This window comes from Homarus americanus, unplaced genomic scaffold, assembly GCF_018991925.1.
Source record: "Homarus americanus isolate GMGI-L3 unplaced genomic scaffold, GMGI_Hamer_2.0 scaffold34921, whole genome shotgun sequence".
Taxonomy (NCBI): Eukaryota; Metazoa; Arthropoda; class Malacostraca; order Decapoda; family Nephropidae; genus Homarus; species Homarus americanus.
Genome location: NW_024741901.1, coordinates 10,952,167 through 10,968,991, shown reverse-complemented (window position 1 = coordinate 10,968,991; position 16,825 = coordinate 10,952,167). Strand labels below are relative to the sequence as shown.

Genomic DNA, 16,825 nt, shown 5'->3' with positions numbered 1-16,825 from the left:
TGGCCTGTTGAACTTGTTACTTGTTTCATATGCATGTTCGACTTGATTCGTCTCATCATGGCAGACAATGGGTCGTCTATTATACTTGTTTTCACATGTCTACTTGTTTAAATTTTTATCTACAGGTTTCCTCCTCATTACAACTTGTAGACTTCTAGCTGACAGTCCCTCGGTATTTTCAACAGTTTCCTTATTAAACTCGAGCTCCGTTAAGCCGCTTACCTGAACTTGGGTCCAGTCTTACGAGCGCAGTTTATTACGATCCCGGGTAATTATTTTAGAGTCAGGCGGGCTGGGTTCATTATCAAGGTAGCCACGTGATAAAAAGGGGAGTAATGAATTAAAAAGTTTAGGAACCTCCAAGTAAGGCATCATCATATATCTTGCCATGCTCAGGACGCGTATTTATGAGAAGGAATCCACACCAAATTGATCATAATCCCCTCATCAGCAAGGTGTGCATATTTGTGTGTGGGTTCAGAGACAAGTGGATGGAGGACACTGATTTGGAGGTGTTAAGAGCAAGTAATGAGGAGGAGGAGAAGAGGGACGGGAGGAGTCAGTGAAGATGAGATTGTCTCCGATAGTAACTTAAAGGTGTAAGAGGAGTTAGTATGACAAATTGTTTATATTTGGCTGTCTTCTCTAGTGTGTTATCAGTGTGGTAAGGAGGATGAGGAGTGGTGCGGTAAATTGATGATGGTAGAGGGTGTGTGGTGGTAACGGTGATGAGGACGAAGGGTGGTGGTGAGATTTGAGGATGTGACAGTGACGGAGTGTGTGTGGGATGTTGCTAAGGATGAAAAGCTTAGTTTTATTGGGTAGGCCTAGTAGGGATTGTCGCAATGGAGAAATGTGATATAGGGGAAATGATGGTGGTATTGGTGTTGACAAGAGTGATAATATCGTTGCTTGTGGTGATGGTTGAATTTTGGTGGTGAATGGTTATTGTGGGCGAGGTGGTGGTGTATTGAGAAGGTAGGGTAGGCAGGATAGGTTAGTAGCAAGGTCTGGTGAAAGTGGATGTTAAGGCAAGAATGAGAGATGAAGTAAAGAGGAAGAAATGCATTATCAGAGTAAGGATGAGCCCAATGTAAGAACCTGATTGAAGGAAATGATTCTGATAGGGGGAACGTCTTGGTGAAAGAACGTGTGGTAAGAAGAGGTAAAGGGGTTACATTTTGTTGAAAGGCTTAGGAAGGGGGAGAGTAAATGGTGCGATATTCTAGTGAAAGTTGAGTAAAGGGTAATTTAGTGAAGGAATCTAGTGAAAGTTGAGTAAAAGGTAATTTAGTGAAGGAATCTAGTGAAAGTTGAGTAAAAGGTAATTTAGTGAAGGAATCTAGTGAAAGTTGAGTAAAGGTAATTTAGTGAAGGAATCTAGTGAAAGTTGAGTAAAAGGTAATTTAGTGAAGGAATCTAGTGAAAGTTGAGTAAAAGGTAATTTAGTGAAGGAATCTAGTGAAAGTTGAGTAAAGGGTAATTTAGTGAAGGAATCTAGTGAAAGTTGAGTAAAGGGTAATTTAGTGAAAAAATTTAGTGGAAGTTGAGTAAAAGCTGCAACATTTTAGTGAAAGAATCCGGTGAAAGTTGAGTAAAAGGTACAGTGTTTTAGTGAAAAGACTCGCCAAAGTAAACATTGAGGCATTTCAGCGCTGGGACTCAGGAAAGGACATTATAAGGAGGAATGTTTTTGGAGAAAGGACAGACAGCAAGAAAGAGGACGTCATTCCTCTAACAGGTCCCTACTTGTCAGCCTCGTAGACCTTCTATTGTGAGTGGTCTAGGCCGAGCCTCCTGCCATTGTTCTCCCTCTCCCACCGTGTTTGGTCTTACTACATTGACCTGCACCCAGTCTTTTCTCTTCCCTGTTTACTCATTTTTCTTCTGCAGGCTAAACCTTCATCGGATATTTTCTTAATGTTTTCTTTTTTTTTCACTTCCAATATGGATGTGCTAAATGTATTGTACTGGCATCTTCTCGTTGAACAAATATATAAGAAAATGTCTTTAAGTTCTCTCACCATTTCTAGTGTTTTCATTGGGATTTTTTTTTTTGTAATTCATGAGACACTTTTCATTGCTTGACAAAAACAGAATACACATCCTTCCTGGAATTTGTGTCCTCTGTAACTTTGGAACCAGTCGGGGGGGGATTTTGGTGACAGTTAACACAAAAGTCAGAAGTGAATAAAACTGAAATCCTTTTTTTTTCCTGTATGTTATATCTTTATTCTTCACCCTATACCATATTGCTGCGATGATCCCACAATTCTTGAAGTAATGCGTATAATGGTCCACAGATTAGTGTCGAAGAGCGTCCCACAGTGGAAGAGCTACCCCCTACTACTCCACCACCGACCCTCACCGACAACAGCGACATGGACAGTCCCATTCAGATCCACACCACCAAGACAGACGACCGCCAGGTGTCCATCTTCGCCCAGCCTGGCATCCTCGCAGGTTGGTTCTATTTCCCATTTGGATATTATTTTAATTTTGGATATAGCGTGCCCGAAAGTTATAAATTACTGAAACATTTATATTTCCTTATTCTGAGCATTTTGAACCCCATATATACCAGGCGGAAATGTATAATAGCGACACAATTGAATTAAATAGGACTAACCCGGAGCAAAATTGATATGCAGCACTGGCGGGTTAGTCCGATATATTAACCTGGGTACGGATTTGAATTTCATTGACCAGTCTCACTCACAATGGCCGTGGTGGAGGTTGGTTGTTATTTGTGCTCTTACGATTATTTTAAGTTTATTGCTGAGTTTTACGAGAAAGACGATCATTTTATCCAATTCTTATGGAACCCTGGTCCTTCCACTTTCAGGTACAGTACTGTACTTTCGGACATGGCGTGCCCTAAAGTTTTTAAATGTTGAAACATTTAGGTTAGTTTAAGCTAAGCCTACCAGGGGTCTGGGGGCTGGTTAGGCTAGATGACTTTTTTGTTTTCTCCCCCCCACCCAAAAACCCGATTTCCCAGGCTCTCCCCCATAATTGTAGGAGAGGGGGGGGGGGGGCAAAGACGAGCAATTTCTGCCAAAAATGAAGGTCAGAGTTGCCTAAAACATACCAAAATGCACTGGAAAAACATATTGGGCAAACCCTTGGGAGTCGTGTCTGAAAGTAAAAATTTACCAAAAATTAAACCTAACCTAACCTTAGTTGATATGAAATACAAGCAACAGAAGTGTTGCTAGAAGACCTGACCTCACCATCGTAACCAAAGAAACCTACCTAACCTTACCTAACTTCCTAGCCATGGGGCTACACTTCCTTATATATTAAACAGAAAGAACTTACTATGGTATGGTGTAATTTTATGTTTTATGTGGATGTGAGAGCAGCCACCCATACCAAACAGCTCATAAGCATACATTGAGCTGCCTACTACCTACCTGCAAGCAGTAGTAGGCAGCTACCAAACAGGGAGGTACTACTGCCTGGGAAGATCTTTGAAGCATAATGTATTGTCTAATGGTAGACCCTGCTGCTATATGGCATCACGAAAATTGTGACCGAGTCCCAGGTTGCTGATGTGACTTTCTGCCTCATTTACACACAATTGCAGGGTCTCAATTGTTTCTCTTACTTTGACAACACAACATACATATATTGTTTCTCACTCTTCGTTTTTTTGGGACTTATTTATGGTTCTTTATTAATTATTATTATTATTATTATTATTATTATTATTATTATTATTATTATTATTAAAATTACATTTTTGCCCCTTAGGCCCCGATGTGGGTCAGTGACCTGTGCCCAGGTGGGCTAATCCCCATTTAAAAAAAAAAAAGCATCCTTCAAAGGTTCCAAAAAATTTGATGATAATTATGATAGTAATAATAAAACTAATAGCTCAGCAGTTTATAATTCATAAATGGACTCTTAACTTGAGCTTGGTTTTAGCAAAACACTTTGAAGATAGTTGTCATTTTGCTTGGGATAGGGAAAGAATAGATGGAGATGATTGGGGTTCCAGAAAACAATGCATGTGGCTCACAGGGTTCATTGGTCAAGGGAAGTTTGGGAACTACTGCATTAGATAGTATAATAGAAGCTGTTGGTCATCATGTGCCCTCAGGGGACTAAGGCTTAACTCATGTATAAGAGAGGTTAAGTTAGACATGACCAGAATGTGAAAGATTAAAATAAGTATCCAGTTGTTCCTTTTATGCAGAAGTTTAGTAGTGTATAAATTATAATATTTTAGTATGAAAATATTTGTAATCTTTGAAGTGGTTGAGTAATGTGGATTGGTTATCTTGTAAAATGATTCTTGGAATTCTTCTCTCTGTGCATACTGTATTGGAGAGGAAGGATGTGTTTAGCCAACGTTGAAGAAATTATTCCTCGTACAGTATTGAGCTAAATTAAAGAATAATAGTATATTGTACTACCATTCAAGGCATCCATATTTACTATACCATTTGAGAGAACTTTCGTTTTTCCAATTTTCCTGCAAGACCAGGGAGAATATGCTGTATCTATATTTTATATTTATGGGTAGTACAATCACCCAAATAAATGTTGTCACAATTTCCATAAACTTTCAATCAGAAAGTGGCACATCTGGCAACTAACAAGCTCGCTTAATTTTAGTAATCTTTTTTGGCTTTATTTTAGTAATCTTTTTTGGCTTTATTTTAGTAATCTTTTTTATTGAGTTGAAATGTAGTTTTCAGAAATACTGTACTGTAGTAACAGAAATTCATTAATAGATGCTAAAATAGTTTTCATAAGAATATTCTAAGAAAAAATCATTTCATTAGTTAAAATTTTAGTATATTTTTAACCAAAATAATATGACAACAGATTATCACTCGGGGACATTTAGGAACAATTTACATACAGTATTTAAAATCGGATGTCAAAATGAATAGGAATACAGTGGTACATTATACATTAATAATGTTAAGTTGAAATAATTATTGAATAAAAAGTATGAATTAAAATAATATTCATTCTGTATTCAGCACATTTATGCTATCTCTTTACTGAATATATAAACAAATAATGATGTAAGACGGGAACCATTTATAAAACAAAATTCTGAGCTTTAGATAGTACTGTATACTGTACAGTATATACCATAGGTTTAAATAAACATTTATTGACTGTTTTCCCTAGTGCTGTAATGTATTATCATCTAAAAATATTATATTTTTTTAGCACCAAGGAATAAAATATAAAACATTAAAGATTTACATTTATTGGCCATTTTTTCCAAAGGAAAAAAATAATTTGGGCTATACTGTATTGCTAACTCTATGAAAACTTATTCAATTACTGTGATAGTACTGTAATTATTTTAGAGCAACAAATGCCTTTCAGTTTGTTCTAAAAGTAAACAACTTGTAAACAAGTAAGTGAGCCATATGCAGAATATTCAACACCTAGAAGTGCTATTGGCCTGTGTTGCTGCATCATATAGTAGTCTTAAAATAAACCGAAGACTACAGTATACTGTACTGTATACAGTTTACTTTTATTGATTTACACAATATTGTTTAAAGCTTCATACAATACTGTATGTATACAAACAGACATTGACACACATGCACACATATCAATAAGCATTAACTGTACATAGCAGGATAATTTTAAGGTTATAATTCTTCATGATGTCAACTAGTTCCATCCTATGAGGATGTACGTTTGCCAGCAAAAGCCCTCCCACAACCCTGTTACACAGGGCTGTAGGAGAACTTTTGCTCGCAACTGTACCTTAACAAACTTGTTCACAATGATGTTCACATTAATTTCCATGGAATAGTGAACATTCACGAGAGCACATCCTTTAAGACGATCCTGGCCCACCCGGGCACAGGTCATCGACCCACATTGGGGCCTAGTGAGCAAAAAAATAAGAATAAAAAGAATTAAAAATAGAAAAGGAAAAGGTTATATTAATCTACACCACGAAGTTGCCGGAAAACCATCTTTTTGAAGTGAAACAGATTTTATGAGTATGGAAACACAGAAGAAGGCAGAGTATTCCACAGTTTGGCTGTGTAAGGAAAGAAGGATGGACTATAATGGGTTATTCTAGTATGACCGACATCCACAGAGGAATGGTGGACACCATGGGCAAGACGTGTGTTACGGGCCCACGGCCTTGCCGGCGGTACACAGGATGTCAAATCCACTGAACATTGCCCGTTAAAGTACCTGTAAAAGAGAGAGAGTGCAGCAGCATTGCAGCGAAGAGAAAGGGAAGAAAGATTGTCAACTAAAGGAGGAGAGTTAATAAGACGAAATGCCTTTGATTCCACCCTATCTAACAGTTGGGCAGAAGAGCCACCCACAAATATAAGAGCAGTACTCCACATTAGGACGAATGAATCCCTTATATACTCAAAGCACCTGCTCAGGAGTGAAGTAGCTACGGCATCTGTACAGCTTTCAGGAGGCATCTTTAGCAAGGTTGAGGATGTGTGGCTTCCATGACATTAGAGGAAATGGTGAGGCTTAGCATATCTATTTTAGAATTTGGCAGAATGATTGCGTCCTGAAATGTGATTGGTGGTAGATCATCTAATTTGGAAAGTGCAATTGGTAAATACTGTGTTTTATTACTACTGTATTGAATTTAACCAAGTTTCTACCTCCCCATTCGGAGATGCTACACAGATCCGCATTGATAGATGTAATGATATTAACTCTAGAAACAGATCTAGTTTCAGAGTTAGGGGGAAGGAGAAAATTTAAAGAAAAGTGAAGAGTAAGAATCATCAGCGTAAAAATGAATAGAATTAGTTGTAGTGTGAAGTAAATCATTGATAAAAAGAAGAAGAGAGTAGGTGAAAGTACAGAAGCTAGAAATTATAGAACAAAGAGGGAAGTTTAGAAAGCAAAGACTTGTGCTTTACCCTGTCAAATGCTTTGGAGATGTCGAGGGCCACGATGAAAGTTTCCCCATAATCCCTAAGAGAGGATGACCAAAGATGGGTGCAGTAGGAGAGCAGATCACCAGTAGATCTTGCCTTGCGAAAGCCATACTGGTGGTCTGACGAAAGAGAATGGCGCTCAAGGTGACGGAGAAAATGGGAGTTCAAGATAGTTTCGAAAATCTTAGAGAGGGATGAAGTTAGGGCAATGGGGCAATAGTTAGAGGGATTAGAATGGTCATCCTTTTTCAGGTTGGGCTGAACCAAGGCTTGTTTCCAAGAAAAAGGAATAGTTTGGGTTTTGAGGCAAAGGTGAAAGAGGCAAGCAAGCACAGGGGCTAGAATTTCAGCACACTCCCTCAGAACACGAGGGGGTATTCCGTCCGGTCCATGTGCCTTACTCACATCCAACCTGGATAACACACCAGCAACCCTACGAGTGGAGATTATAGGAAAGTGCATAGGTTCAATAGGAGGTGCAGGGGTAGGAGGGATAGAGTTGGAATCGTCTAAGGTGGAGTTAGAGGAGAATAAGGTGCCAAAAAGATTGGCTTTGTCAGGGGGAGAGTTGTTATAGAGTTATCAGGTCGGCAGAGAGGAGGAACAAAGGGAGTACAGAAGTTATTGAAGACGTTTTTGGTTTAGGACCAGAAGGATTTACTAGAGGAAGAATTAGTCAGGACCCACATTACCTAAAATCCATCTGGGATTCCCCCTTGTAGCATCACCACGCCTGGTTGTGGTCACGTTTGACAATGTCAGGTAACACATTTGCCGATTTAGGCAAAATCACCCTCGGATGTATCAAACCTTAGTGTTATTAATTCAGTAAGCCAGGATAACAGTGTAAATGTATTGCCTTCAGATATACTTCCAGCCCTTAAATATATGCTGGTAAGAAATAAAACTATCAGTGATTCTACAGCAGGTGTGGTGAATGTGTTTCCTGCAGGGCTCGATTAACCATAAGGCTAGAAAGACAAGCCATAGGCCCTCTTGATATTTAGACCCTCGAATTTAGGCCTTATTTTGTATTTCCTAAATTTAAATCTTTTTCACAAGTTCACAACTACACAAGATGGTTAAGTAAATGTTATGTTTACTAAGGCTCACTACATATAACACCATCCATCATCACTACATATAACACCATCCATCATCACTACATATAACACCATCCATCATCACTACATATAACACCATCCATCATCACTACATATAACACCATCCATCATCACTACAACACCATCCATCATCACTACATATAACACCATCCATCATCACTACATATAACACCATCCATCATCACTACATATAACACCATCCATTATTACATATAACACCATCCATCATCACTACATATAACACCATCCATCATCACTACATATAACACCATCCATCATCACTACATATAACACCATCCATTATTAAGTACATATAACACCATCCATCATCACTACATATAACACCATCCATCATCACTACATATAACACCATCCATCATCACTACATATAACACCATCCATTATTAAGTACATATAACACCATCCATCATCACTACATATAACACCATCCATCATCACTACATATAACACCATCCATTATTAAGTACATATAACACCATCCATCATCACTACATATAACACCATCCATCATCACTACATATAACACCATCCATTATTAAGTACATATAACACCATCCATCATCACTACATATAACACCACTCATCATCACTATAACACCATCCCTCAAATTTTGAATTGGCCTCAGTGAGAGAGCTGTTAGGGTCAGTACATCAGAATGGAACTACGCACTGTAACCAAGGTGTCAAAGGTGGAGGTGAAGGCCCAGGAGAAGGTTAAGGTGAAGGGCCCCGATCTCACAAACATGAGACCACAAACCCCAAGACTCAAAACAACAAGAAGAAGGTAAACACCACCTTCTGCCATGTGCAAAAGGACGAGGTTGTGCCTTGGGGAGACTACCTCTCCACCGGGAAAAAGACAAAGAACAACAAGAAGCGCTGAACAGTCGCCATCCCTTCTGATATTAAATAATAATAAAATAAGAATTGATTTTGTTTGTATTATTATGCTTTTATTGTTTTCATCTGTACACCTTCACCTTTAACAAATATCTATCTATCTATATCTATCTATCTATAAATGTATATATTTATACTGTATACTGTACTATATTTCATGTAGATCCACAATGAAAATGTGGATAAGATAATCTTGATAAAATCACACAGGAAAAGGGGAAACAATGAAGCACCTTAGCTTTTGTCTTTATTCAAGACATCTTCAGAGGCAACTGAATTACAAGGACCGAGAGAGGCTTATGTACACAGGGTAACCTTACTAAACATGAGGTCAGGTCAATAACATGACATCCACTAATGCACACACCAACACCACCACACACACAAAAGGAGCTTAAAAGAAAGGGCGACGTAACTAGTCACGTTAAGTCAGGTCAAAAACATGGGACCCACTAATCATCTATCCTACATCTAACTTGATATTGATCACATATCTATAGCTCTTATGCGAGGAAGTACTGTTTTTAAGTGTTTAGAAGTGCACCTGTTATCAAAGTGTTTCTGCAATATTGATAAGTCATAAAATATAAGCTGATCTGAAGTAGAGATTAATTATATGAGGATATATTCAGTTTTGTATATGTAATATTAATGCAATATAAAGTTGATTGCATGATTGAGATAGATTTATAGTAACATATAGAGCTTACTATAACTTTATGTGTGGTGGTATGGACATGTGCCGAGGATGCATGAATACAGGCTGACAAAAAAAGTTTATGATAGCAAGAGAGACGGGAATGTTGGGAGGGGTAGACCAATTGTCACCTGGGAGAAGAGAGTTAGAGAGTTTGTTGAAGAGAGAGTGGGAAGGGGAGGAAGAGTGCTTGAGAGAGCAAGTGAGGTGTGCAAGGATAAAATGGCCTGGAGACATTTCTGCCATGGCCACCCCCTATTGGGGAGTTCCCGGGAGGGAACAAGGCGTCGGCGATATTGATTGATTGGTTGATCAAAACAGGTGCTGGAGCGGCGCTCCGTTGAGCTCCAGCAGCACTGCACCCCTGGTTGTATTAAGGTGGAACAAGAGGACAGAGCTGTCAGGATTAGTCTAGTTGGCAAATATATTTATTGCAATGTTAATTTGTATCTAGTATACATGATAATTTCTGATCAAACGGTTTTGGTGGTACAATAAAAGCAGGTATATAAGGTAGGTATTACATAAAATATTAATACTGTACTTAGATAATAGATATTTTTTAAGAGATGTATCATTGGCTTTTGATTACAAGAGCTGCCAGGCTATGGGGCAAATGCTGTAAATTAAATTTTAATTTATGAATATATTGTACAGTACAGTACTTTATTTGTTGTGCTACAGCTCTGTTATTTTACATGCATGATTTTTTTTATACAGTACAGTATACTATATTTCAGACTGTATAGTACAGTACTGCACTCCTTCATAAGTAACATATAATTTTACACCTAAATTATTTTCCACAGCATTCATTGGTGGTGCAGTCGTGGGACTTCTATGTGCCATCTTGCTGGTCATGTTCATTGTCTACCGCATGAGGAAGAAGGACGAGGGTTCGTACCCCCTGGACGAACCCAAACGGATGCCACTCACCTCATCCTATTCTCCCAATGACAAGGAGATCTATGCCTAACTCCCTCCATACCCGGAGTACCAACTGTAGCAGGGGAGGGAAATCTTGGCATCCTTATCCCTACCATCCTTGAGTATTTAGTGGAAGATGAACAGAATATCAACGGTACTTCCCACCACCACCACCACCACCACCACACCCACTGTACTGTACCACTACTGTGTATGTCAAGGAGGAGGGAATTCAAATAATCCCAGACCCTACCATGTAGGGGACCATATTAGGACAAACTAATTTTATAGAAATTTACAATCAATTATAAATATAAATTTTACCCCTTAAATTCCCTCTCCTCCAATCTCTGAGGAAGATGTTTATGGGATGCGCATTCAGTCAGTCCCTTGATTGTCATGGAATTGGTTATCTAGATTATTTTTAGTCCAGCTTAACATCTTTTTCTTTTTTATGTTTAATTCACCATTTATACCTGGATACTGTAAATTATCCACTGAACAAATGCCAGCATTTAATATTCAGAATAAAAAGATTCTGGTTAACCAAGGCCTTGATTATCAATATACTGTACTGTATTGCACTATTTTGGGACCCAAAGTGTGGAATATTAACATCATATCAACACAACCATTTTGATGATGCTTATTATAGCAACTGACCCATGAGGTGGAGCTGTGAATATCATATTTGTTATGGTTCTAACTTTACCATTAAAGAGTTCATTGATTATTCATACTGCCAGCCTCCAACTGGCTCCATGCGAGCTCAAAAAACAGGGTAGGGAAATAAGTTCATCTTGGTTATGTGCACAAAAGCTTTCAGTTGGGAACCAGGAAACTGGTTTTTACAGAAGTCCTTTGGGAATGAGGACGTATCCTAATATTAGGTTAGGGATTGAGCTTTTTAGCTGTTTCCCTGTGGGGCCACTTTTTGTATTGGAGATATTTAGACCTTGTAATTCTTCCATTAATGTTTTCTTCAATTTTGCCTAGAGACATATTTTCATCAAACATTTCTCTCAGAAGAATAACACTCACTAATATTATTACATCATAATCTAACTGCTTTTCTTTAACATATGTTATGCTGGTATTAGTTATTTACATATGTGCTACTGTATCACCAAGAAGGATATCTATATGCTTTGTAAATGTAACAGTGTGAGAGCTGCACCAGTCTTATTTATGCTCTCAACTAACTCCCTAACATCTGTGTTTGAACAAAATGTGAATCTAGCTTTCTACCATCCTCGAGGACTTGGGAGCTATTAGTATATTACCACATAAAGTATGGAACTCTAAATGGATAATTACTCAAGGGTTCTACTTTATCCCCAGTATAGAAAAGTTGGTTTTATTCAACACTAATTTTAGTGTGTGTTTATATTTTTTAATATAAAGTTTCTTCTTTCCTTTTGATAGGCATTTGCAATATATGATCTTAGAGAATGGGTCTTATTAAGGGAAATTCCTGCCTTATTGTAATAATGTTTTACTCTGTGAATGTGATGGTCTTGACCCAGTCATAAATTGTATGACTTCAAGGTTAGAAACAAAATATTTTGTGAGATTGTGAAGGATTTTTTTGATATTTGATATTACTTTCTATATTATCTAAATAGTTAACACCTTCATTCATCATTTGTAATGAGCACAGTAGTAGTTAGGTTAACAGCAGGATTGCTTGTTGTGCTAGGGTTGCCCGGCTTATCTCTTACCTTAGGCAGAGGCTGTTCTGATGGACTCTGGTGCCGTTCAGGGCTTGTCTGGCCAGATGGGCCTTCGGCTTGGGCCGCCCAGTATCGGTACCATTGTCACCCACAGCGTGTGGAGACTGCACAGTGCTATTCTGGGGCTATCCTAGCTTGACTCCCATCATTGGTGACCAGGCTGGCCTTGCTTGACTAGTTTTGTGGTCCATCTACCTGGCTTGATTGATATGCTCTGACTGCCTAGCTAATCATGGCAGTTTTAAATGGGCTGTTAAACACCCATATTGGGACTTGCTTGCCTGACAAAGTATAATGCAGTTGTGGTTTTGGATTGGGTAATTGTGCTCAATTGTAATAAAAACTTAATAGAATGTGAAGGTGATAAAAATAATTAAAAATATATATTTTGTGTATTTTATTTACTCAAAGGAGAATCAAACTCGTTTTTTAATGTGTTTTAGTTAAGTGCGGTAAAAAAATATAGACCAGCATATGCAGTTGGGATGGGGAGGTGACATAATCACACACACAAGCAATAATAAGTAAATTAATAGCCAGGAGTCACACAAAAATAACTCGGTATTGTTACATGAACTTTTCAGTGTCAAACTTAATAACAAAACTCCAGCAGAGTGTGCATGATCCATCAGATGAAACAAAGATTGACTAAGAGTAAGACCTTCAGTTTCCTGGATATGAAATTTTACTACTAAGAAACTCGCAGTTTATATGGCTAATAGATTTTTACACTTGACCATTGAATGTGCACTTTGTCTGGCTACCGTAGACAGTTTTGACTTGACGAAAAAATCTGTAGTTTGTCTGGCAAATAATTATTGGTACTCATTATATACCACTAATAGGACTTAGCCAGTGGCACAGTGGATTTCTAAACAGAGGGTTCACTTGGTTATATTTATTTTACAAACATTATGGAATGTTTAAAATATTTTCACCATTTGAATATCGGTTAAGTTTTATAGCGTAATATTTTGCTTTGATCTGAATGGGTTGTTTGAGCTTCTGAATGAAAAAAAAAAAAGGCCTCCTCCCATTTTTTCCCCAAGAGGCAGAGTTACCATGTAGAGTAGTGTATAAGCTACAGGAAAGAGTTATTATAGACCAGCAACAATGGAGGAGCAACTCACTGACAGGAATGATGCATTTATACCAATGGGAGGAAGTATGGCTGTGGAAATCACATTCTGTTCAGCTGTAAGCTGCTAGAACTGTACTTGCAAGTGTGTGTCTCTCCCACCACCAAGCCCTGCTGAGTGTATCAACTGATGGACAATCATCCCATTAAAGAAAATAATAATAGAAAAAAAAAAATCGCAGTCTGAAAGAACCAAAACAACTTTTTTTTAAGAAAGAAATTTGTTTCCCTTGATTTTAATAATTGCTCCATCAAAAACCACTAAAATATTACCAACATTCATTATATTTCCAACAGTAGTAATTATTGATTACTGAAACCCATTTGTAAATTTGTGCACAGGCCAAAACAAGGTGAGAGGGAGGCCCTGAGCAAGTTAGAGTAACTGCTCTGCATACACACACACACACACATACATACATACTCACACTCGTTTTTGTCACTTTTATAACTCAGTTGTCTCCTGTGGGTTATCAGTAAGTGCCATCTCGGCCCAAGTATTGACTGGTGCAGTGTGTTCCAGATCTTGTGGGAGGTTTGGTAGATACTGTGCTGGCTGGAGGTTCATGTATGTATTACTCTCAACTAACCAACTAACTAGCAGTCACCTTATTAATGTGTTGTACTGCACAACTGTTTTATAATATGTCTGTTCCAGTCCAATCCGAACCTTTAGATTTAGCCAGGGCGTCTCGGGGGAGAGTTTTCCATTGATCAAGTGTGCCAAGAGTTTTAAGTATATTGTCTTCTCTTCATTCATATTATTTAAGATTTTACAAGGAACAATCCATTTTAGTTATTTTTGCCTTTAATTTACAAGCTTCTGGATTCTAAGTAATATTTTCTGGTAATTTCTAATGTTTTTATGTAGAAGCAGTTGTCACATTGTATGGGTCATCAACTCAAAATTGAAGGTTATTGAAACTATAGAAACCAGAAGCTCTCAGGTAATCAAACATTCAAGTTTTCAGTCACTGTAATTAGGTTTTTTCTCTCTTCACTGAAGGTGATAACTCACCAGTCCCTTCAGTGTCTCAGCAAGCAATGTGAAGAATCCGTCATAGTTTTTCACTACAGGAACTTCATCCATAAGAACAATAAAAAACTTGGCAGGATTCTGTTATTTGAACTGTATGTGTACAAATGTGGTGAGATCAACAAGCAAGTCATGTAGGTCACTATAAGGCTTTTCTCTTGTGTATATCAGCAAGAAACAGGGAGTCCTAGAAGAGACCTTCCACTGACTTGAGTGTGACTGATCCTGTCAGAGATAAGTATCAACTGGGGACTCTTTGGTGTCACTCGCTCAGCTTCATAACCACCTACCTGCACTCGCCTTAATGATGCCACTTTTTTTTTTCTTTTACATGGAGAAGCTGAATTCCAGTAGTAGTTCCCAACACATGGTGTATAGTTTCTATTTTTATTACATTGATAGTAGTGAAAGATCTTTTATGTTTCAAATTTGGTATTAAAAATGTCACACTTGCAGTTATTTTTAATAGCATATGTCACTATTGTATATAGCTTCAATGGGTGAAACCACAGATGAGAAATTTGTAATGGTGATAGCCAAAGATGCAACTTGGTAGGAAGATGAAGATGTGTGTGTTTGAGGGAGTGGAGTATCACCAAGGTGTTGTCTTGCTGAGGGAGCTGACCAGTGGCTGTGTCAGCTGATCTGAGCCTCCGCTAGCATTAGTCACAGCGACTATTTTTTCTCGTTTTACAGTAGGAATTAACGACCACAATATTTTAGACTTACATCAGCTGACTCTGTCACAAATATGTGTATAGTATTTTGTAAAGGTGAGTTTGGGTCACAAGGATGTAGGTGGTCCCCAGTCTAACTCATTATGGCAGATGATCATTATGAGCGCGGGGCAACTGCTGCCGCTGCTAACTCTTGAATACCATAATATGTGATTGAATTTCCAAACTTCTGTATAATTTGCTGTAATGTAAATTAATATTTGGTAAAAGTTGCATGGTAAAGTTTATAAATGCTCTTGAGTGGTATGTGTTGCCAGAGATGTTGCTCCCACAATCGATCAATCTTGAGTGGTAGCAAGGAGTTGTCCACCGCCTATTTGTGATCCTACGCCTCATGTCATATTGTAAACTGTATATTAACGTTCATACTGATATCCTTTCCTAGACTGTTCATCTATACGGGGTCCTTTTGTACTTGTATGACTGACAACCATAGAGTAACATGTGTTCAGTAAGTAGTACTTGGAAAAATAAATCATTTATGGAGTGAATTTTTTATTACCCAAGATGAAATTATTCCTTAAACAATTATACTGTACTGTAATTTACCAACAATAAGATTGATTATTATAATGGTCATACACTTTGTAATGTAAACACTTTGAATTATAACCACTTGGAGTACAATCAGAAAATCCAAGAACATTATAGGTAGTAATTTGTCTCTATCCAATATTCATACACACTCCTTCATATGTATCCATAACAGACAATTTTACACTAAATACCCCATCACATACATGTTTGATCCCTCTGTTTCCATAACACTAAAGTCTTGCTCTCCCTCTTCTACATTTTTCTTCATGGATGCTTTCTGTAACTTTAATTATACAGTGCATCAACACTGTCCCTGTGTTTAAACTGTTTCATTATTTTTTTTCATGAGCCGTCTGTGTTTTGACTCCTAAAACTGTATTCTAATCATCTCATTTGCCTGTACTATCCCTGATATTTCACTTTTGTATTTCTGGGTACTCAGTCTGGCTTTCAACATACCTGAAGTGCTAACTAGGCTCAATATAGCCAACTTATATTGGCTACTAGGTCTTATATCACCAATCCTAGCCTTGCATCATCAATCCCAACCCTACATTATCAATCCCAGTCGTACAATGCCAACGTTAATCCTACAATACCAATCCTAGTCCTTTGCCGCAATGTTGCTTCACTCTATCTCTTTTACCGGTACTTTAATGGCGTTCGGTGGATTTGGCATCCTGTGTACCACCGGCAAGGCCGTGGGTTCGTAGTACACGTCTTGCCTGAGGTGCCCACCATTTCTTTGTGGATGTTGGTCACACTAAAATAACCTGTTATAGTACATCCTTCTTTGCTCACACAGCCAAACTGTGGAATGCTCTGCCTTCTTCTGTGTTTCCATGCTCCTGCAATCTGTCTCACCTTAAAAAGCTGGTTTTCTGGCATCTTCATGGTGTAGATTAATATAATCTTTTTATTTTCTATTATTCTTTTCTTTTTACTCTTATTTTTTTGCCCGGGTGGGCTATTCTCCATAAAAAACAAAACAAAACAATCCTAGTCCTACTTCACCAAACCTAACCCTACATCAGCAAGCTTAGCCCCACATCACCAACTCCAGC

At 38.0% G+C, this 16,825-nt stretch overlaps 1 protein-coding gene across 1 annotated transcript in view; it reads left to right on the top strand.

Moving 5' to 3' along the window:
• LOC121876263 (syndecan-like) overlaps positions 1-15,710 on the top strand; it is a 62,416-nt gene extending 46,706 nt beyond the window's left edge. Inside the window, exons 3-4 of the mRNA XM_042381297.1 lie at positions 2,304-2,463; positions 10,463-15,710. Coding sequence (XP_042237231.1) covers positions 2,304-2,463; positions 10,463-10,629 — 327 coding nt within the window. The 3' untranslated portion in view covers positions 10,630-15,710. The remainder of the gene's footprint in view (positions 1-2,303; positions 2,464-10,462) is intronic.
• The last annotated feature ends 1,115 nt before the right edge of the window (positions 15,711-16,825 follow it).